Raw genomic sequence first — 25,069 nt, forward strand, 5'->3', positions numbered from 1 at the left:
ACGTATTCTCATAAAAAAAGTCAGTTATGTCTTAAAATAAACGCAAACCGTTCAGAAAGAAATCAGATGTGTAAATGAATCCGTGCATATCAGATTTTAAAGTGGCAGAAACCTCAAAAACAGAAGCCTAAAGGAAAATCACTTTAATAGCTTTAAAAAGATGAATTATATGTAATTTATGGAATAAAGAAGACAGTGTTATTATTCATTTGATTGTATTTCTATACCTAAATATTACTGTTAGATCTTACTTTATTTGTACCTTTGTTCTTTTCTATTTTTATATTCTTATAATCTCTTAATTTGTTCTTAATTTATTTTCCTTATTTTTTTTGCTGATCTGAAAATTATTGGATCCATAACTGAAAAAACATATGCAATCCGTTTAACCGCCTATATTGTAAAATTATGTAATTTCAGAATATGCACCCAGGTCCACTCAATTTACTGCTGTGGACTGAATAAAGTATATGCTTATATAATATAGATTGGCCTTTCTTTTTTCAACATTTTTTTTACAACAAAAATCAATGCCATGTTTTATTATTAAAGTGATACTGTATGATTATTAGATTCACTGTGTTGTACTGGACTGCTGCATTGAACGGTACCCAGTGATAGCGCGCGTGCACAGCTAGAGCTTGAACGAGTTCATGTTCGCGTCTTTTTGGTTAAAACGGACAAATACTCATATGTCAACATAGCTGTCTTAGTGAGTATCATAGTAAACAATTGGTTACTTATGTCTTCTACATTTTATTGCATTCGTTCTCAATAGGCTAATCCTAATAAACAATACTGCACCTGTAAGTCTTAAATTCAATTCAACTACACAAGAAGAAGAGAAAATCACTCGCTTCTGTTAGGCTACAGACTGTAACTTAAATTAATACATATTTAGGCTATATAGATACACTTTATTTAATTTACTTGAGCTGTGCTATTTTATTTGAAGGGTAATTATGATTTTCTGAACAACTTTTACGAAAGTTACTGCAGTTTATATTAGTTATTTTGTTTCAATAACAGAAATCAGATGTTAGAAATAGAAAAGTTTGAAATTCAGGCTTACAATATGTTGATGTGCTAGTAATGCATGCAGTTGAGGTAAAGTTATGTAATGTAAAGTAATCAGCGATCATAAGATTCATTTATGCTTTTTGATACATGCTACACATCGTTTTCTTTCATGGACTATGGACCCCCTAAAGTAACCTTGACCACCCCCTGGCCCTCCTACGTATAAAATTCTAGTTCAGTCACTGCCTGACATGAATTCTTTACCATCATCAGCATCATAATCATCATCCTTACTGTTTGTACAGAATAACGAACGACCATGGGACGCTACAGCGGAAAAACTTGTCGCCTGATTTTTATGCTCGTTATCGACGTGATCTTATTCGTGGCAGAGATTGTGGCGGGATACGTGGGCAACTCCATCGCGCTGGTATCGGACTCATTTAACGTTCTGTCGGAAATTCTGTCACTGTGCGTCGGGCTGACGGCGGCGCGGGTGTCGCGTCGCGCAGGCTCTGGCCGCTGCACGTACGGGCTCGGGCGGGCAGAGGCAGTCGGCGCGTTGGCAAACGTCATTTTCTTGGCTGCGCTCTGCTTTTATATCTCAATGGAGGCGCTGGAGAGGCTCGCGCGCCCTGAGTCCATCGATGACCCGTTGCTGGTGCTGATCGTGGGGTCGTTGGGTCTAGGGGTGAATCTGATGGGTCTGGTGATCTTCCAGGACTGCCGCTGGCTGTGCGCAGGGCGAGAGAAAGACTCGCCAGAGGAGAAAATCCCGGAGGCAAACGAAGAAGGTGACTGTTTTAATAAGGGAAAAATATTCAAACAGTGTTCCTAAGTTTAAGAATCTTCTTACGGTTACATATGCATGTGTCATCTTTCTACTTTGACTTAACCAGAAAAGACTTAGATGTTTTGGGTTCACTCGTAACTCCCAGTCACAAACATATACTGCCTTTACATTTATATCTATACATTTGGCAGATGCTTTTATGCAAAGCAACTTGTGTGTTAAGTGTAATCATATAATGTTTTCTATTATGACCCAAGTAGCTAAACTCATAAAAACAATAAATTAGTTGACGTTTGTTGACTTTAATCGTCACAGAGAGTATCTTGCCATACTAATGTTGGGAGGTTGCAGGTTAATGTACACTCCAAAAACAAATGGTGCTAAATAGCACTAAAAGTGGTTCTTGGCTTGTAATCGTAGAGGAACAATTTTAAGTGCCATATAGCACCGATGAAGTAACTCTGTAGCACCGGTGTAGAACCATATTGTGCTATGTAGAACCATATGTAGTGCTACAGTGGTGCTATATGACCCCCGTATGGTTCTTCATAGGTTCTTTATAGGATGTTATAAAACACAAAAAATGGTTCCTCCACGATTACGAGCCAAGAACCACTTTTCACCACTATTTATCACCGTTTGTTTTAAGAGTGTTTGACGTGTCATTACTGCACCCCACGCTTGTAAATTGTCCATCCACAGGCAGCCTTGCCCAACAAACTGCATCTAATGAGGAGGAGAACTCTGGGAATGACGGACATCCTCTTAACATAAGAGGTGACGTCCAGCATATTTCTTTTGACGGTTTGACAGTGTTGGAGAAACGTCAGTGTTTCAATTATGTGTTTTATCGTTTTTCTTAAGGTGTCCTGCTTCACGTGTTAAACGATGCCCTGGGGTCAGTCGTGGTGGTTGTCTCTTCAGCTTTGTTCTATGTGTTGCCCCTGGGCCCAGATACCCCGTGTAACTGGCAGTGTTATGTGGATCCAGGTCTAACGCTCATTATAAGGGCCCTCATTATATCATCAGCCGCTCCACTGGTTAAAGAAACTACAGGAATACTGCTTCAGATGTGCCCAGCCGACCTACCTCTGACCGCTGTCTGTAAGTTTACACTCTCTTATTGAATTTTTGTTGTTCAGCTTGCATTCGCACACTATTAGAATGCCTTATAGCAAAACTGTTTATTTTGTCAAATGTCATGTACTTCTGCCTAAATCTCACTGCTTATCTGGCTATACAGTGCATATAAAAATTCTACACACCCCTGTTAAAATTGCAATTGTTTGTAAAAAAATCCAATATGAATAATGTCAGAACCTGTTTATAGAAATGTCCACATCCCAACATTACCCCTACCCTGTGGTTTCCAAACTTTTTTATTCCTCAGCCCACTTAGACGGGTATAACCAGGTATAATTTCAGGACCCTCCAAAATATTTTTTTAAATACAAATAAAATACAAATTTAGAAAGACACATAAAATAATAATAAAAAACATTTAGAAGACAGCCGAAATGAGAAAAGACGTGGTCCGGACCATCACTGTCTGGAGGATAACTAGCCAGTTGATAAAACAATGTTGATAAAGCGGCGCAGACGCACTTCACACTGCGAGCGTGCACGCGCACCACACGGCCGAAATGAGATAAGACGTGGTCCGTCATATCTTGGAGGATAGCCAGTTGATAAAACACGTGTCCGTGAGAACTGTAAGTGGACTTATGTTTTGTGTTTATTTAAGCCTGTTATTGTATTAGTCTATAGTTCTTCTAATTTTAAAGTAAGTTAGCTGAGGATTTTGTTGTTTGAGCAACCTGCTAAGGTTTCACGTGCCTGTTGATTAGGTATAATTGTTGAGCTCTTGCTCACTTTTATTCATGCGCATTATTTACATGCTACAGTTACACTCCTTTAAGATAATGTCATTAATAGTAGGAAATAATCAGTTTTTACAATTTTTGCGCCATGTATCATCGTTCGCCAGACATTCTACAACATCTGCTTTAGTTTGTGTTTATTAACCCTTTAGTTTCACTTCATCACACAGCTATTCCTGTTAGAGGTATCTGTTAAAAACATTTAAATTCATTAATAATCTAGTGTGTGTTCATTTTTTGTCTTATTTTTTTCAAAATTAAGTTTTATTTGAGTGTTTTAAAAATAAATATTTGATTTATTTATTTTATTAAAATATTTTAATTTTCATCATGATGCATACCCGCCCCTTTGATTGCCATGCCCTTGGCCCCGCCCAACCCTACCACCTTAACTAACAAATTTTCTGCGGGAAACTCTGCATTGTATGACTTGGATGTAAGTTTAATTGCAATCACAAACCTAGTAAAACTATTGCCATTAATAGGGCAAAAATGTAACTTTTCACCACCCACAAGTGGGTCCTTAGCTGACTCACAGTTTGAAAACCCCTAGGCCAGAGAATGGATGGGGGATACCTTTTTCCATTTGTTGTGTGGCTCTCCTGAATATGCAAAGGACTTGTTTTTTGTGGCATTGTGCTGTTTGTAAATTACAGTTTTTTTCAGTCGCTAACAAGCATTTGTCCAATCAGTTGTCACATTTTCAAAACTCTAAACACAATTAGCACAGCATCGGTCTTTTATGGCCATACCATTCATTCATTTCATGTTGTTTTCACACAATATGCAGTCAGTAAACATATTTCCACAATGCTTACATTTTCTTAACAGACAAGGTATACCTCCCACCAAAATTATGGATTGTTTTTGTAGTATTTACAAATGCTTACACACAACATCCCACAATAGCAAAAACAATATTCCAAACCATAGATACAGTATAAAAACCTTTATGTTGGGTAAATTGGGCCAACCACAGCTGATTCCAGTCTTGCTTACTGTAGGTTATTTTTTATTTTACATTGATACTTATACAGTAAAAGGAGGACTTTGAGGAGTGATGTTTTTGAAAACAGAAATAGACAAACACTGTAATGTCTGGACGAGGAAGCATAAAAGCAAGGGGCACATGGAGAAGAGCAGGCCCAGTGAGAGGTGCAGTGAGAGATGCAGGTGAAGTGAGAGGTGCAGGAGCAGTGAGAGGAGCAGGGCCAGGGAGAAGAGCAGGCCCAAGGAGTGGGGGAAGAGGAAAGCTCCTCAAAAATGATCAAGATCAATACTGTAAAACTTTTTCTGCTCTATCATATTGTGTTTCTACTTTACCTCCTGTAGTCAAGAGTAAGGGGAAAAACTGCTTTTTACTGAAATGCTTTTGAATGTGAACATTGCTGTACATGTGGACACACAGATCCCAACCAAGACATTTAGCGTAAAAACAGTGCATGCAAATACCTGTAAAACGGAAACATAAAAGTCTATGCAGTTTTTGTTATGCCAACAATAGCCAGTATTTTGAAACCTGGTGTACTTTAATTGATTGCATGTACCTTGTGAAGTGAAAAGAAGTGTTATTCTTTGAAAGAATAACTTCATTTTGAGTCAGATTTCCAGTGTTTTGGTAAAGTTATTATGTGCAGAGAAAGATTTGTTCTATTTTGAAATGAAGAGTTAGTATATATTTAACAAAATGTGTTTTTGAGAAGACAATTATGCATTTGGCCAATTGTGTTTTGTAGGTGGAACTCTGTGTTAAGTGTTTAGAAAAATTATCTGAAGTATGGGTAAGCGCTTGTTAGCGATTGAAAAAAACTGTAAATAAGGAACTGAAGAAATACACAAACTAGGTTGTTTTATTCTTAACTTAGACACACAGATTGTAATTTTGACCAGTGAAATTGATTTTACATGACAGTAAAGCACACTGCCACAAGCACATGGGAAGTGGGCAAATGTGCCTTCTGAGTGTGGATGGTGGTGCACACAGCATTTTGTTTAACTGGTGCATGTGGTGGGCATCCTCCTTTCTTGGGATGCTAATACTGCCACCTGCTTTCCCAGCATTGAATATAGCAAAACTTATATAATACAGCCAGTAGGACTTTTTTTATAGAAAGAATAAAAATAAGGGAGAAATATATGAAAATATTTAAACTGGATTATAGAAGTATAGAATAGTAAAATATGGGAAAATCCCGAGAAAAACGGGAGGGTTGACAGGTATGCAGTTTGGTAACATAACTGAAAAAAAGAGCTTATTCAGCAGCTACAGGATCTCGTTGGAAATTATCAATCAGGAGAGGGTTACCAAAACATTTCCAAGACATTGTATATACCATGGAACACTGTAGAGACAATGACTAACAAGTGGAGAAAAAAAAATGACACAGTGACATTACTAAGACCTGGATATCCACTTTAAATCGACGATAAAACCAGTATAAAAGTGGTACGGGAGGCTGCTAAGAGGCACACAGCAACATTAAAATAATTGCAACCCTATCTGGCAATTACTGGTTGTTGACCACATGTGACAATAATCTCCTTCATTCTCCATGTTTGTGATGTAAGCATTTTTTATCCAAAAAACATCAAAAGTCCATCTAAAGTTTAAAAAAAATATTTCTACATCCCTAAAACCATGTGAAATAATGTATTATAGTCTGATGAGACCAAAGTTGAACTTGAGCCATAATAGCAAACATATATTTGTTGCAAAAAAAACCACAGCACATCACAAAGTGAACACCATGCCCACAGTTAAGCATCAGGCTATGTGGCTCCTTTTCTTCAGCTGAAACTGGGGCTTTAATCAGGGAGGGTGGAATAATGAATAGCTCCAAAAACTAGTCAACAGGCTTGTGTAAATTTCAGAATTTGCCTTCATTCAATTCATGAATTGGAATTTAAATTGAATTGACTTCACCCTATAGGAAGTTGAATTGTAATGACAGAAAGTGGAATTAAATTCATGGCAAATCAAAGAAATTCCACAGTCACAAAATAGAAATAATGCGTTGAATCTCACATACATTCAGCATTAGGGAAGGTTACTTTGGAATGTAGTTGCTTACTGTTATAAGTTACCCATTATAAATGTGGTTTGGATTACTTTATCAATGCAAAGCAATTTTTTTTAAATCTGATTAGTAACTAATTTAATTACATTTTACTTCTGTAATACAACTTAATACAATTTGTGTGTGTTGCTATGTTTGTATGTATACTGCTGTGTACATAAATTTACTTTAGGGACAATAAGGTTCAATTGAATTAAATTAATGTTTTAATTTGATAACAATTTCAGTACACGTAATTAATCACTCCTCAACCCTGCATACATTTTGTTCTAAAATATAGATAAGGAGTAAATTATTGAAATAAATAACCACTACTGTGACGCACCAGACAGATTAGGATCCATTTGAAACTCTTTATTGAATGAAATACACAACAAACAGGTATTAAGCAGAGCAAGGCAGTGTAACAAATGTAAACACAGACCGTGGCCGAGGCAGGGAGATATCCTTCATAGACGTATTTCCAAACCAGAATCGGGGCAGGCAGATAACAATCATAAACGTAGTCACAATCCAAGGTCGGGGCAGGCAGATGACAATCATAAACATTAATCCAGTCCAAGATCGGGGCACGCAGATGACAATCGTAAACATAAATCCAGTCCAAGGTAATAACAGTAAAGCAAACCCGATTATACACAAGGAAACCACTCAGAAATGAAGCATGTGGCAAACAAGACTTCGCAAGTAGAGTGTGTGTGAGTCCCTGGTTAAATAGGCATGATGATACGCTACAGGTGGAGTGTAATCATTGTGCCGCGTGGAATGATTGGAAAAGGTTTGGTTAGAATTTGGGTGAATGTGAGGGTTGAGTACTGGGGCGTCAACACTAACATCCGTCACAGCTACATGTTGTTTAATTTGTTTTGTTCCAATGTTGTTTTAATTTCTATATAATCCAATAACACAAAGTTGTTGCTAATGCAGTTGTCATTTATTCAAATTCAAAACTCACTAAGCAACACTGTTGCATCTAATTCTCAAAATGTTTTATCATTGAGTCTGCAGTGTTCTGGTTTGAATATCTCTGCAATACTAAAGATTCTCTCAACAGGTGCAGAGAAAGCTGGTATTAAAAAAGATATTTACATGCAAGTTGAGTTAAGATATTTTCATGCAAAACGGCTTTGGTTTTCTCTCCAATACACCGAAGGATCAGTATCCTCTGTAAGACAAGGTTCAAATTTTATTTAACGGCTCTCAAGTGAGAATTGTAGAGTTTAGACAAACTTTTTATCACCAGTCATCTTCATGTTTTTGATAGCATGCTTTAAGCCCCTGACACAAGGGATGATGAAGCTGGAGGTTTCTATTTTCTCAGCCTGGCATCTGTCTGTACCTCACAAAGCTCTTGGATTATTTTCTGCTCATATGATGTCAGGTGGATGGGGCAATGGAGCTCAGCAAGTACATCACTTGAAACATTGAGAACAGACCTCAGTATCTTTATCTTGCTATTTTTAGGCCTTACCCAGTAGGTTTTTTTTTATGGAGACAGCATCCATGGGCTGAAGATTGTGGACAAAGCATGAGCTTCTCTCTGGTGGGAAATAGACCATCTCCTCTTCAACATTCACCACTTCAAAATCAGATGTCTCATCCTGCTCATCCTCTTCACTTTCAATAAAATGCATTGGTGGGAAGAGGGTGAATGCCTTTATCATATTGAAGGCGTTATCAGTCACAATTAATCAAATCAAAATAAAGTTTATTTATAAAGCACAATAAAACAAAAGTAGTTGATCACTGTGCCGTACAATATCATACTTAAACAGGGGTAAAATAAATGATATATTCATATGCATATACAGATATACACAGACATGTGTATATTCTGATTAAATTAATCTGAGTAAAACCGGTAGGCTATTCCACAGTTCTGACCCAACAACAGAAAAAAGCTCTGTCTCCTAGCAACTTTAATCTAGATCTCGGGACCATTGGCAATCGTTGTTCGGAGATGTATTTGGGTTCACGACTTTATAGAGATAAGTAGGAGCTGATCCAGTTAGGGCTTTAAAAACAAAAAGTACATTTTTTAAATCAATTCTGTAACGGACCGGCAACCAATGCAAGGAGCACAGTACAGAGGTTATAGGATCAAACTTCCTATTACTTGTCAAAAGTCTGGCAGCTGCAGTTTTAACCATCTGAATTGTCTTATTCCAATATAGAGAGAATTACAATAATACAGCGGAGATGACACAAATGCATGGATCACCCTCTCAAACTCTGTAAAGGTTAAAAAGCTCTTTGCTTTAGATAACAATCTTAGTTGGAAAAAAAACTATATTTAACTACAGAATTGATCTGTTTGTCAAATTTTGGCAAAGAATCGAAAATGAAACCCAGATTTTTATATAGAGGGTTTTTCATAAGAGACCAAGTTCCCAAAAAGACCAAAATCATAAACAAAGGTGCCTGAAGGCTCAAAAACCATGACCTCTGCTTTGCTTTCATTGAGATGCAAAAAATTTGAAGAAAACCAAATTACATTAAAGCTATGGTCTACGATTTCAAAGATTGTTCATTATTAATAACCTCGTTTAGATGCTGGTTATGGTTATACAGTAAAATCCTAACAATATGAAGAGAAAAAAGAATTTAAAAAATCCATTCAGTCTATTGGGTGTATGGTAGCAGATAAGTTGACCAATGTAAACTGTCCGGCCGGACAGCTTACATTGGTTAACTGCTCTCATCCAATCCCTGCTACATTTGAAAATCCACCTCGTGCTCGCGTCTCCACCCCATCGCACACCACCCCGCCCCTCTCCTGCCTGCGACATGAAATTTGTGTCAGTGTATGGTAGCTAGCAAAGCAGCAACATCTCACTAATGGAAAAAAACTAAACGACAGCAGCAAGCAGCCCCTGCTTGTCCCTACAGTAAAGGTTGGAAGAAAAAGGAAGTCTGTTGAAGAAAGAGCAGAGGTTAAAAAAATTGAAAAACGCCGGACTCTAAGTAGAATCAATATAGGGTCCGCCATTGACCATTGGAGGAAGCTTCAGGGAGATTTGGGGCTGAAAACCGACGCCGACACGGCAGACTTTTTGTTGAACAGGTACGCATTTATTTATACTTTTATCGTGTGAGGTGTTACATAAATATATTTTTATGAGTCTGACAACATGCTGCCGGTTGGCATCGGAATGTTAGCCGTTTAGCATCGCGTATCACGGGTCAAAGTAATTATATTTACAAAGATTGTGTGAGGTGTTACATAAATATAGTATTATCAATCTGACAACATGCTCATGCTGCCGGTCGGCATTGGAATGTTAGCTGTTTAGTAGGGGTGGGAATCGCTTGGACCCTCATGAATCGCTTCAGAATCGATTCTTAGGGTCCCGATTCGATTTAGAATCGATTCTTGACGTACTAATTTGCATATCTGTGACGTCATTACGTCACATTTGCTTTCAAAGCCAGGTTAATGTTTGCGCTTTTGCTAGTCTCTGAACTGTCATATACTGTACTTTAATGCAACTAGGGATAAATAATGTCATTCTTATATACATACATGTCCTGTTTCTGTTGTAAGACATTAAAACCAGTAAAAATATTAATTTAACGTGCCATATTAATTCTATATGTTAACCGGCATTAACTTCCACGAACGTTAAGCGTCTAATCATCATCATTATACACAGTGATTGGCAGTATTACTGTATTTATATAATGCAGCGCACCCAGCGACTGAATAACAAACTATGTGCATATTTTTACAGAATTATATTCATGTTATATCTAAACAGTCTGCGGATGGTTTAGGGCAGGGGTGTACAATACGTTGATCGCAAAAGCAATGCCGGTAGATCGCACAACTGCTGCTCCACGCGCAAAATTGTCATTATGGTCTTTTGGAGTAATTGTGAAACATGCAGGTCTTTTTGAGTTGCTGCGCCTTTCTTCTCAAATGTGTTTTGCCATGCCACTGCAGCTCAGTCGTCTTTAACTTCCAAAATTCACATGGATGCGCATTCTTGCCTCACGCAGTTGCCGATTCACACGCACGGTGTGTGTGAGCGAGCAAACGAGAGGGAGAGAGAGGCAGCGTAGCGCTGATTTGTATGCTTCTGATACTGTTTCTTTCACTAAACCGCATCTCCGCTATTTTAAGGAGTACTCGGCATGTACTCAAGGATTTTTTTCAAGAATAGAGTAATGGTGACAGCCCTAAATTCAATGTAGAGATATATGCAGTATAGTCCTACAAGCATTTAAAGTGTTCTTTCTCTTCTGCTCTTGTAAGCTCGGCTATGCGCTCTTGCAGGGCGCGCTCTCTTAAGTTGTCCGTGTGCATCACCGCTCCCCCAGTTGAGTTCCGCCTTTTGGTTCTGATAACGTGACGTTATTTTGTAAACTAACATTTAAGAATCGATTCTTGACATTTGTGAATCGATTCAGAATCGGCCCACGTCCGAATCGCGATTCATCTAAGAATCGATTTTTTTGCCCACCCCTACTGTTTAGCATCGCATATCACGGGTCAAAGTAATTATATTTACAAAGATTGTGTGAGGTGTTACATAAATATATTTTTATCAGTCTGACAACATGCTCATGCTGCCGGTCGGCATTGGAATGTTAGCCGTTTAGCATCGCGTATCATGGGTCAAAGTAATTATATTTATAAAGTCATTTCTTGAAGCTCAAGAGGGGAAACGTATGCCAAACGTTGTTGTGAAAGTAAATAACGTCAATTGCAATCATAATTGTAATTGTTCTTTCCTTCAAGGCTTTATGTGTTTACTGCTCGGTAAATCTCTGTTCTGATGTTTACTACCAGTGATCACAGCTTGAATGAGTGACGTTGTTCAGGTCGTTTCCCGGTGGGAGGGATCATGTAGCACAGAGGGGCGGGATGAGTTTTTTAAAACTTACTAACCATCTCAGGCTTTCTCGATCGATTTTCAACATCGTAGACTACAGCTTTAAGACCAATCAGACATGCAACTAAGGATCTTAAAGGGACACTCGACTTTTTTTGAAAATATTCTCATTTTCCAGCTCCCCTAGAGTTAAACATTTGATTCTTACGGTTTTGGAATCCATTCATCTGATTTCCGGGTCTGGCGCTAGCTCTTTTGCTAGGAACTAAACTCTCATTCTGGCGTGGTTGCAGGAGGCATAATGATATTACGCAGCAGACAAAAATAGTCCCCTTTGTAACTTAGTAACGGAATAAGAGTATAGTTCCTAGCCATATCTGCCTAGAAAATCGCAACTTTTAATTGTCCCTCAGTCTTAGAATATGATGTAACTACAGAAGAGTCAAGTTTTAAATAGGAAAATATCGAACCTCCTTGGTTATTTTTAGGCGTGATGCTAATGGACTAATTAGATTCTATGGATTGTGCTAAGCTGTGCTAAAAGTGCCAGTGCCAGACCCGAAGATCAGCTGAATGGATTCCAAAACGGTAAGAATCAAATGTTAGACTCTTGTATAGCTGGAAAATGAGCCTATTTTTTAAATGAGCATATTTTCAAAAAAAGTGATGTGTCCCTTTAATGCTGTTTTGTCGTTATGCTTCAAGGGCAAATAAATTTGGGTCTCATCAGCATAAAAATGAATTGACAACTTATGCTTGGTAAAAATGGACCCCAAAAGAAAACATATATAGTGATTATATATCTATATATGTGAGCATATATAGTGAGAACAAAACAGGCTTTTTTAAACCTGATTTTACTTGTTAAAAACATGTAATATCTGATGGCAATTCATTCCATATTTTCATTCCTCTATGCATTACAGTCCGTTGCTTGGCATTAGTTTTTGAAACAGGGAGCAGAAAATATCTCTTTAATGCATGCCTGGTGTTAAATTATGACTAACATCACTATACAAGAGTTTAGAGTACAATACATTTGGATCTCTCGACACTGAAATGTTTCTTATTAAACATAGCAGAGAAAAAATGACCCTATCCTTTACCATTAACCAAACTAAATCTTTGTGCATTCTCATGATATTAACTCTTCTCTTGCAGTTCAAAATTAATTGTGCATCTCTATTCTGTACTAACTGTAATTTTTCTAAGTCTTTGCTTGACGCACTTGACCATACCACTGGGCAGTAGTCTAAATGAGTAAGAACCATTGTTTGCACAACTAGAGAGATACAATACTGAGGTAAAAATGTTTCACATCTCTTAATAACTGATAGGCCTCTTCCCATAGCTATTACCATATTTTCTATATGTTTCGACCACTTAAGCCTACTGTCTAGAATAACTCCAAGAAGTCTAACTTCCTCTACCTGTTCTATTGGCCCACTCTTTACAGACAAATTTAACTTTGGTTTAGGTTTAAGTTTAGAATAAGATCCAAACACAATACTTTTAGTTTTTGTCAAATTTAAAACCATCTTATTATTCCTTCCCCACTTACCACTAATTGTAACTCCTCATCTAAATCTACAGCTAATTTATCAATTTATGTAGCTGGTAGACATAATGTTGTATCATCTGCATACATAACTGCCTTTGCATGCTTTAAAACGAAAAGAAGATCATTGATAAAAATAGAAAATAATAATGGTCCTAAACAGCTTCCTTGAGGAACACCACATTGCAACTCTTTCACTTCCGAATAATTTCCATTATAAAATACACATTGCCTCCTATTAGTCAGATAACTTTTAAACCAATGCACAGTTTTAGAAGTAAATTTATAATATTTTTAATTTTTCTAACAATAAGTTATGATCCTATACATCAAATGCAGAGCTAAAATCCAACAATACTGTTCCTATTAAATTGTTATCATCAATCGATACTAAACAATAGTCTGTTATCTGAGTTAATGCTGTTCCTGTTGAATGTCCTACTCTATATGCATGTTGAAAATCAGAGAATAAATTATTCTTTTGTGGTTGGGTGAGAAGTTAGCACTGCACAGATAAACATAAAAGTATGATGTTTAGAAAACATTAGAAAACATGCAGAGCAGTCTCCTCTCATGATGCTTTGATATTATCCACCATCTATTTGTACAGTAACACACGTCGAAATGGATGGACACTTATACTGGGAAGACGCAGCATTCTGTCTTCAAATAGAAAAGTAAGAAATAAAACTCGTGCATCACTTTCAGGTCAGTTCACATTCACAAGCCTGTGTAAATGTATAGCTGGCTACTGGCACCAACTCATCTGTGTGATTTTAATAGTATAACAATACCAATTTATATCATGTAATTTCAGTTGTTTAACTTAAATGACATTGTGCTGTGTTGCGTTTTGAAGCATGGCAAACATTTATCTGTTGCTAAATACATCTGTTGTTTTGTATTTGATAAAAACTACACTTAATTATTATTTTCATTAACAAAACATGCTTAGCTGAATGCTTGAGTGTTAAATCAAACACATAACCATACATACCAACTTTTGCATTTGTTAATAGATATCAGCTATTTTCTTAATGACTTTTAATTTACTTTCAAGAAAGACATTTACTAATTCTCCAAAATTGCTTGGATTTATACTGACATGTAAAATCAGCTTTGTCACATTAGATTAAGCCAAAGTCCATTAGCTACACAAGTACAGATACAGAAATAAAGGCTATAATATATAATTGAATATTTGTATAATTGTAGTTTGTGTTGCTGTCAAAATACAATTATAAATGATAACAATAGCATATTTCTATTCTCACACATACTATAGTTGGGTGTGATTTTGTTGACATAAAACATTCTAAAACTTAAAATTTGAATTAAACAAAACAGGAGTTACCTTTCTGCAGATTTTAGCTCCAACCCCAATCAAACACTGCTGAAGCAGCTAATCAAGGTGTTTAGGGTTGCTTAATAATTACAAAAAGGTGTGTTGGAGCTGGGTTGGAACTGAAGTTTGCAGGATGGTAGCTCTCCAGGAGCAGGGATGGTGACCCCTGGTCTAAAGGGTTACTGATAAAAGAGACGCGCACATTTGCCAGATACTCGCATAATCTCATGCTTAATCAAAGTTTACTGTTAAGGCAATGTCGTGCGTGAACATGAGCATCTCTTTTATCATAAATGGTTCAGCACTTATTTTGACAAAACACGTGATGCACACAAGATCTCTTGATGCGGAGAACACATATTTTGATAAAAGGAACCACACACATGACGGGCTACATGCATGTTGTTACCTCGAAAAAAAAGTCACCGGCCATCACTGGTAGAAACCATTGTATATTTGATCTTACTATCATTTATCAAATGTCTACGTATAATTTATAAAATGAACTAACGCACCAAAAACGCTCGCACCCCTTTTCTTTCAGATGTGAAATCTATAAATCACAAATGATCTTGAACTTGTGCACAGCTTCTTATTTTTATTCATTTTAATAAATAGGTTGGCATTCTGGAATAAAGGTGGAACATGTTGCAACATGATTTATCAAGGGAAAAAACATTAGCGCGTACCTTCTCAGGAGCCGTTCCACAGCTGTGGAATGATCTGCGGGTCGCAATACAAACTGATGACTCTGTAGCTGTCTTTAAGAATCGGCTAAAAACAACACAATCTGTGTTAGTTTAGGGAGAACACATTAAATGTGTTCTCCCTAACTAACACATCTCTGTGTTATTATTGGAACAACACATTTGTGTTATTTTTAACACAACTTGTGTTGTTCCTTTCATTCATTTTAATATGAAATAACACATAAATGTGTTAAATGGCATGACACAAACAATGTGTAAAATATTAACACATAATTTTTTAGAGTGTATACTGTGTTGAACTTGAAGAGACTATTTCCAGTGCACTTATGTTTTGCTGCTCTTGTGTTACTATAATTGCTTCTATTATTTACCTCATTTGTAAGTTGCTTTGGACAAAAGTGTCTGCTAAATGACTAAATATAAATGTTAATCTTTATTTAATTTTTTTTTATCACAAAAACCTGCAATTTTAACACGGGTGTGTAGACTTTAATATGCGCTGTAGTGTCTATTTAAAAATGTTATTGTCCTCTCCTATTTGACTCTCTGTCTCAGTGCAGAACGTTTGCAAACTCACTAGAGTTGTGAGTATTCATGATGTCCATGTGTGGGAGTTAACCAAAGGACGTAATGTGGCTACCCTGCATGTCAAAGTCTCTACTGACCACCACGATCCGTCCTGGAGAACAAACATAATATTGAGACTTCATACAGAGATTCTCGAAATCTTCCATCGTGCTGGAGTTCACAGTGTGACTATTCAGTTTGAGCCCATTGAAGTAGAGCAGGACAGAGGGCATTGCAGTGCCCCCTGTCTGTCCCCAGCCTGCACGAAACTTTCCTGCTGTCCTGCCGCAGCTTCCTCTGTGTCTGTTTTTTATGGAAGACTGTTCGTACCCTCTGAGAATGTAGCTGTTGACATTGTAGATGGTAACAATGCTCTGTTGAAAGAGAAAGAGAGCAAACATATTCCAGTCACCTGCTTTGAGAGCACTAAATTTTAGCCCGAATGTTTTCTTTTTTCAGTACCGTTACACTGGATTCTTTAAATTTTTTATCATTACTGAATGCTGATTGGTTCTGAGAAACAGACCTATAATGTTTCATAGAACAAAAGAAATGTAATTCTGTATTTATTAACTTAGACACTTTGTCTGATGTACTTCGGACTTGAATTCTCAAGGAATAGTCTCACTACTCTTTAACCTCCTGATTACTGACTCTAGGTCATTACTGTAAGCTAGTACTTTACTACAAAGGCTAATGTATTGAACAAATTCAAAAAGGGTGTAAAATCTGTCAACAGAACGTCTGAGCCATAAAGCCATACTGTAAATATTATAATTATGATTTGTTTCTCTAAAATGTCTTTTATTAAGGTTATAAAAACCTTTTTTAAACTGTGAAAAGCATATTGACTACTGAAATTTTAAACACTTTTTTCATAGAAAGTATAATTTTGTACTTTAATTTTAAAAGACTTGTTTATTTAAAGGGGACATTTCATAAGACTTTTTTAAGATGTAAAATAAATATTTTGTGTCCCCAAAGTACATATGTAAAGTTTTAGCTAAAAATACCTTACAGATAATTTATTATAACATGTTAAAATTGAAACTTTTTAGGTGCAAGGCAAGCAAAAATGTGTCATTTTTGTCTGTGTTCTTTAAAATGCAAATGAGCTGATAAAATGCAAAAGCTGATTGCCATAATGGTGGTTTCTTAAAATTAAAACTCAATTGTGCTGTCAATTATTTTCTCTCTTTCTCTCTCTTTCTCTCTTTCTTTGCACTAAATGGCAGTGCTGTGGTTGAAAAGTGCAGATTAAAGGGTGGTATTATTATAATAAGATCCCCTTCTGACATCACAAAGGAAGACAAAATTCAATTATATATTTTTTCACATGCTTGCAGAAAATGGTTTAAATGGTTTAAAAGCCTAAGTTACTGTGTTGATCTTTTTCACATTCTCTAGGTTGTTAGAGGGGGAACCAATTATAGCACTTAAACATGGAAAAAGACAGATTTTCATGATATTTCTTCTTTAAGATTGAGTTTATAATGTTTTTATGTTTGTAATCTTTTTTCTTTCCTTTTTTATATCAAACGTGATACTTTACTGGTGATTAAGGGATTAATTTATGGATAACTTAAAAACTGTAACGTGTGTGGTACATGACCGTATGAAAACTAGCAAAACAAGCTGGTTAAGTTTCATAATAGGACAAAATCAATGTCTGATACAATTGGATAAATCCAAATCAAATCAAAGCTTTGAAAACAGTTAAAAATGCCATCTTTCAATTTCAGTGATCCAGGTGCTATACATTTACACATTTACAGTGCATAATAGTGAAGTCAGTGGCTTTTAGTTTACATTGAGAAGTGTGATAAAATATTAGCTTTTTTGTGGAAATGGCAAAGTATATTGTTTTGGTTTAAAAAATAAAAGTTTGACAAAACTAAATGATTCCGCATTGCTTTACTGTGTCTCTGAGCATACCAGAGGGACTTTGGTAAGAAACCTGTTATGGTTACCTTTCATAACACATATGTGTAACATGAACAGCTGCCAAGAGCCATGTTGTACTCACACATGGTCGTTGGAAGCAAAAAATGTGGAAACTCAATATGCGCCACAGAAGAAGTAACATTTAACACACAGCTGCTCCAGGAAATGCCTATATGCGTATTTATACTGCTGTTCTTCAAACATTTTCGGGTATTTTCATGATAATAAATAATATTTATAAAGATTATGTTTGAAAGGTGTGGCTTTTTTAAATGCATGTTATAAATGACTTAAACTCACATTGTTTTTACATTGATAAGGAGTTTGTAATGTTCAAATTAGGGATGCGAAAATATATTTATATGGAGATGTATCGCTTGTCTGTTTCTGGCAATACAAGAATCGATACACTGGCAGCAAGCATTCTTAATAAACAAAGATGCTGCTTTGAATAGATTTCCCATCCTCATTACTTTAGGGGCTCCTTGAGGTGGCACTAAACACATGAATGACTGGAATGAGGTAAATGTGAAACAAATGTTAAATAGTCTGAAAGAGATAGGATAGGATGGCGGATGCGCACTTTAGCCACATTTAGGTCCAAATGCTTTGATGCTATTAATGGGTTGGTAAAATAAGAAATATTTATACAAAACACATTTTTATGTTTTTAACTCTTTCCCCGCCATTGATGAGATATCTTGTCAATTAAGCGACAATGCTTCCCTGCCAATGACGAGAATTTGCGGCTTTCCACAATACCGCTGTTATGCATCAGGTGCAACTTATACAACCCGGAAGTAGCACCTCACGTGAAAGAGAAAGAACTCCATTTATGTTTTAAAGAACGCTCTGCATCTCATCTCTATCAAAAGTCTTTCACAAAAATGGAACTATCTCAGCTTTTTGCTCAAAATTGGGTGTTTTTGAACAAACCTACCTTTATTTGAGAGGTGATAAAAAGAGAACTAATAAAGGTAGGATGAAACTTTTTTTGTTTGAAAGCAGAGGGCCTGTTCTTTCATTTGATATATTGTTTGTTTATATATTCAAACAAGAACATTTTCTGGAAGTCATTAAACTTTTGTGAAAATCATTTTCTAAAAATGCTGGCAGGGAAAGAGTTAAATGTGTCAGTTTACAAAAAAATATATTAGCATAAAACAGGGATGGGGAACCCTGGGTCCTGGAGGGCCACTGTAATGCAAAGTTTAGTTCCAACCCTAATCAAACACACCTGCATTTCATTTCCGCAATCTGAAGACTTTGATTAGATTTTTCATGTGTGTTTGATTAGGGTTGGAACTAAACCCTGCAGGACAGTGACCCTCCAGGACCAGGGTTCCCCACCCCTGGCATAAAATATTTTACTCTTTGCACACCAGCATTTTTTAATTGCCAGCCAGCACCAGCATTTTTCATAATTTTCACAAAAGTTTAATTTCTTCCAGAAAATGTTCTTCTTTAAATATATAAACATATAATATAGCAAATGAAAGAACAGATCCTTTGCTTTTAAAAATATATATGTTTCATCCTACCTTCATTAGTTCTCTTTTTATCACCTCTCAAATACGGGTAGGATTCTTTAAAAACACTAAATTTTGAGCAAAAAGCTAAGATAATAGCGTTTTTGTGAAGGACTTTTCATAGAGATAAGATTCAGAGTGATCCTTAAAACATACATGGACATACAGCTGTTTGCCCTAAGGCGATACTTCCAGGTTTTATTAGTTGCAGAAGAGCGCAATCTGGTGGATAATATCGTTATTACAGATTGCCAGAAATACTCGTCATAGGCAGGGAAGCGTTTTCTCTTAATTTACAAGTTAACCTGTCAATGGCGGGGAGTGAGTTGATGTACTTGAAATGTTACACATTGCTAATACAGTATGTTGTTCATTTACCTCAAGACTTCAGACTCTGTCCAAATGAGACATTTGCATTTGTTCTCGCACATGTGCAACCTGAAATTTTTTTCTAGTTGTTATTTCCGTTATAAAGACAAGTAGACAGTGAGCCCACAAAAAACAAAACAAAATGTATGATCGTGTTTTTACCGCTCATTTGCACAACGTGTCTATTCTATTCTATAGATTGTCACAATGCGCTTAGTAATCTGCTGATGCTCTGCTCAGCCCCGTGTGAACTTGAAATAAAACACAGATTAACCAAGAGAAGGTGCGGGGACTTTAGACATTACATAGATGAGAGATAGAGAGAGCGTGAGAACTTATAAATTAACACCAACATTACAAATATAAAGGTATTTTGTTCCCTATTAAAGTTGGATTAATTGTGCTTAATGACATGTGCAACAAATGCATATATATAGATAAATCTATTTATTATCTAAGTATTTGTCAGTAATCAGTTATTATGGGGAAAAGTAATTATTATAAGGTATGCACAGAACTTTTTAGCTTGCACTCCTAAACGTTTCAGTCAGGGGTAGCCCCTAGTACTAGTGCTCCTATTAAAAATATAAAGTCTGTAGCTTTGTAACTAAAAAACTTATACCATCTTCCAAAGGCACATTGGTGTAGAAGGATTCGATATCCATTGTTACTAATAGGTGGGACTCCTGAACCTTTTCAATGGACTTAATTACCTCTATAAAATCCATAGTCTTTTGTATATGAAGGTAATGCCGTCACAAATGGCTGTAAAAAAGTCAATGAAAGCAGATATCTTTTCTGTCAATGAGCCAATGGCAGATATAATAGGTCTTCCTGGAGGTATATCCGTGAATGTTTTCATTGGCAAACAGAGGACAGGTTTGAAAAGAACATTGACGCACATGCAAGAGAGTTTGGGTTTTGGGTCTGTTTGGCAAAAACACATTCATTTTAAATTACCTGACACCTGATGCCGCTAATAATATACCTGATGCCGCTAATAATATACCTGACCAATGTCCAAGGCACAGGTGAAACTTGGGTGATCGGGTCTTGGGTCGGACCTCAGGTTTTCGGATCTAAGTGGACCCGTGAAGACCTCTAGGGTGAATTATTGCAATCAGGGCTGGCCCATGCAACAGGCAATACAGGTGATTGCCTGTGTCCCCATGTCATTGCACAAATTGCCTCAATGCGATCAGCAGGCAATATGTGCTGCATGAGCAGGGACCTTATTGATTAACATAAGGATTACAAAGACAGTAGGTGAAAAACCCCTCAGCGATGTAATAACAGGATCAATTCTTCACACAACAATCGACACTAAAATGACATTAAATACAAAACATAATTTAAAAAAAAGACAGAAAACATTACAAAATAAGAAAAGAGTGGGCTAATTTGCAAAATATTACAGTTTTTTTCAATACTTTTAACTTTTTTTCTAAACTTTTAACACAGGTAGCAGTACATCTGCCTGTGTAAACTATACTGTTACAGTTTTTTACAATTGCTATGACACTTTTTTCAATACTTTTAACAAATTTTCTAAACTCTTAACGCACCAACACACCTAAAACACACAACTGGCAAAACAATTAATTTTATCTTCAAAATCACACATTGTAAACTAAACTCTCACACTGTTTACAAAAACACTGTAAACATGTTTCAGACTCAACTAGTTATACCCAGGGCCGCCTTAACCTAATGTGAGGCCCCGGGGCTAAGAGGTTTTGTAGGCCCCCTTCCCTTTGATTTATAGTCTAATTTTTTTTAAGTGTAATATCTAGGTAATCTACATCACAAAATGCATTAGTTTCTTTCGAGACATACAACAGTGAGTTTTCCCTCTTTGAGCCAGAAAACACCATAATATCATTATTAACATATCACTGAGCCCACTTGAGCATAAACACAAGACACTTTATTTAACAACCACACACAGCAACATGTGGTGATAATAAAACCAAAATGTGTGAGAGTATATATGTTTATAAGCTTTATATTTATATAGTTTTTGGAATATACAAATTTGCAGAAAATTGCCACTCATAACTAAATGCTCACCACAGTTTTAAAAATATAATAAGTTAAAGTTAGTTTTAAAGTGAAAATGCATTAATGATAAAAAAAGATAAGTCTTTATAGACAGAATCTTGTTAAATGCATTAATGATAACAAAAGATAAGTCTTTATAGACAGAATCTTGTTTTTTAATCAGTTATTTATTTTGTAGGCTATTGAAGATATAGTATGCATTGTATTTAGTATTTATGCATACATAAGCATGTAAAACGACCAAGTATGAATATGCACAAGACAGACAGGGAACATACCTGTATATAAGATCTTTAGATAAGGAGATTATAAATATGAATGGTGCAGGGGATGATCATTTGAGATGGTCTTGTCACTCTTTACTTTCTTAGACTTGCACCTTTACCGTTGCGTCTCTTTCTCGTCTTTCTAAACCAACAGATGTGTGTACTGTGAGCTAACGTCGCGTCAAACTACATCGCTCCAGCTGCGCACGCGTCACTGATATAAACGCGAGTAAACTTATAACAACTAACAGCATTATGTGCGGGAACTCCTTTCTTAATTTAGCGGCACAGTTTCTTGTGCACGTTTGGAGAGACTTCTGCATGCCAGAGACTCAGCTGCACGAGCACAGAGAGAGCGAGCGCGCGCGCACGAAAGAGAGAGAGAGACCTGCACCTCACTAGTGCTTATTATGAAATTTCAGAAATTACTCTTTCATTTGATGATGGATTATTTCCCGTTTCTCTGTCACACTCAGTCTAACGTGCAGGAATGTCAAGTTGACAACGCGCACTTAATTACATTACGCGGAATAAAAAATATGTTACGTCTAACATTTTATTTCACGTTAAGTTACAACGGACCAATCAGCAGCCATGTAACGTGCAATTAGAATGATTGACAGAAAACCTGACAAGTTACAAAACAATATGACCTGTTCAGCTCATCATGAACGCAAACTTGGGAGGCCCTTGAACTTGGGAGGCCCCTGGGCTTCAGCCCAGGTAAGCCCGTGCATTAAGGCGGCCTTGGTTATACCAGATCACCAACACATGCTCTCTTCCAACAGAAACATTTAGTCAATCATAACACAATGTCATGAAAAACACAAACATAAGATGGAAAAACAAAAACTGCAGTTTATGTGTAAGTCTGTCCTTATACAATAGACAGTAGATTGAATTGATTATAGACTGAGTTTTGCACTACAGTTTCTTTTGAAAACTTGTTTATATTTTTGTTTAGTTGGATTTGGTAAATGCATGTATTATGTTTGTTTTGCTACAGAAATTCAAGACAAAAATGAATCATCCATCTTAGAGTACTTTTTATAAAGAAAGTAGACATAATTGCTGCAGTAAAGAACTTACAGTATTTACAACAGGACATTACTGCAAGATAACAAACATATTCAATATTGCTTCCTTTTACAGTAAAAAAGTAAAAAAAAAATACAAACAGAAAAAGCCACTGAAAATTGCGTTTCTATTTGGCCACATGTTCTCATTCACATCACACCTGATATCTTCTCTGTCAAGGCATCTTGGAAATTATCTTTTGCCATGTCTTATCCACCCCTGACAGTGTTCAGGTATAATGTCTGGGAATGCACCTATTGCATCCAGGTGGGACTTGAAGAAAACTGTCCTGGTGGTCTTCCATTGACTTGTGCAGACATATATCTTTTTTTTGTGTGTTGCTCATATTGTTCCTTTTCCACACAAGATGGACCTAAAGAGGCCGTCCTTTACACTATTGTATACTATATAGTCATGCAATTGAAAGAACCTGAGTGTGTTTCCTAGGTGGGAATCAGCTGTGATTTATATATTTGCATTTGTACAATAAATTGTTTTTCAATCCCAATGGAATAAAATACAGAGGATATATTTATGTTTCAATTCATCATATAAACAGCTGTTTACTTTGACTATAAGTGAGGTTTAGCACATGATGTTATCTGTTTTGACATGCTGTGTGAAAGCATTTGTAAATTTGACATTAAAAATCTATTGTTTTGGTCTTGTTTGAGCTTGTCTGTAAAAGAAGTTAAAGCATTTTAAATTTGTGTTAATTGTATGCATTTTGTGTTAAAGCAACAATAAATGTGTAAATAGTATAGCTTACACAGGTGGATGTAGTGCCAACTGTGTTAAGAGTTTTGGAAACTTGTTAAAAGTATTGAAAAATCTGTCATAGCAATCGTAAAAAACTGTAATATTTCTTGTTGCTTTAACCCAAAATGCATATAATTAACACAAATTTAAAATGGTTTAACTTCTTTTACACACAAGGTTAGGGTTAGGAATATATTAGCCTAGGGTCCATAAAAAATCTGGTTATGAATTGGCCATCTCTTAACTGTCCAATCCTGACTGCCCCACCAACACACCAGAAATAGCAGTGCCCTTCATCCAGAAGGATTGGTGGGGAGATAAAATGAGAAAATGAGTACAGCTTAGTGAAAAAGGAGTGAAAATATTGTTTAGGTAAGAAGGTCTGAGAGACTTGCAAATGCTTTTGTTGGAAAGCCCTGGACTAGACCTTTCCAATGACACCAGGCACAGGACATTCCTGTGAGGAAATATGCTTTTTCAATAATTACAGTTTTTTCCAATTGCTAACACACAATTTTTCAAACTAGTCTGGTTTTATCAAAAAACTTAACACAATTTACAAAACCACACACCCAAATAGCAAAATACCACATATATCCTGCAAAATGAAGCACTCCAACCTAAACTACATATAACATTATCAAAATCAAACTTTGACACAAATTGGAACACCTCATTCATATTACCAGATTTTTCTCTAACCAACTACACACAGTTGGGCATAATGAAAAGTGCACTTTTCTTTAGTATGCTTTGCCATAATACTAAAATATGTATTGGATTGTTCACATGCACAGAAATATTTGCAGACAGAGGCGCACCTTGTCAACAGGCAAGGCAGGCAACTGCTTGGAGCCCCGAGCCACTAGAGGGCCCCCGAGTTTGTTTCTCGGATGGCCAGCTACACCCGGTAGATGAACATAGATACTCAACATGACTGCATATCAAAATTCCGATTGGATGGAATGTTGATTGACATTGGCTTATCCCAGTCAAAATCCAACCCAGGTGGATAACTTGCCAGTTTCGAAAATGAACGTAGCGAATGGGTGACGTTGTATCGTTCAGTCGTACTGTCGCAGTTGATCCGTACGGATCACGACCCATGGTTTGGCTTGCAATTGCCAGATTAATACGCAAATTTAAATAGGAAAAGTTTATCATTTGCACGTGTTTCAAAGGCTTGCAAATGCTAACACTCAAGTGATTTAAAACAATTTAACCGCAAAAAGGCAATAAAGTGAGCAGCCTCGTACCCACATGTGGTTTAATGTGTCCG

General features: G+C 36.4%; 1 protein-coding gene across 1 annotated transcript; it reads left to right on the forward strand.

Moving 5' to 3' along the window:
- Nucleotides 1-1,339: 1,339 nt before the first annotated feature.
- On the forward strand, nucleotides 1,340-16,222 carry LOC135735443 (calcium/manganese antiporter SLC30A10-like). Its single transcript, XM_065253871.1, has 4 exons — nucleotides 1,340-1,814; nucleotides 2,516-2,590; nucleotides 2,678-2,917; nucleotides 15,774-16,222. Exons 1-4 carry the CDS (start codon nucleotides 1,340-1,342, stop codon nucleotides 16,220-16,222), a joined length of 1,239 nt encoding a protein of 412 aa, XP_065109943.1.
- The last annotated feature ends 8,847 nt before the right edge of the window (nucleotides 16,223-25,069 follow it).

Source organism: Paramisgurnus dabryanus, chromosome 4, assembly GCF_030506205.2.
Source record: "Paramisgurnus dabryanus chromosome 4, PD_genome_1.1, whole genome shotgun sequence".
Classification (NCBI taxonomy): domain Eukaryota; kingdom Metazoa; phylum Chordata; class Actinopteri; order Cypriniformes; family Cobitidae; genus Paramisgurnus; species Paramisgurnus dabryanus.

Bases quoted from the DNA above. Each gene is read 5' to 3' on its own strand.
- LOC135735443 (XM_065253871.1), top strand. From the start codon at position 1,340: ATGGGACGCTACAGCGGAAAAACTTGTCGCCTGATTTTTATGCTCGTT. The intron at 1,815-2,515 runs GTGACTGTTTTA...GTCCATCCACAG, and splicing joins CCCGGAGGCAAACGAAGAAG to GCAGCCTTGCCCAACAAACT. The intron at 2,918-15,773 runs GTAAGTTTACAC...TCTCTGTCTCAG, and splicing joins CCTACCTCTGACCGCTGTCT to TGCAGAACGTTTGCAAACTC.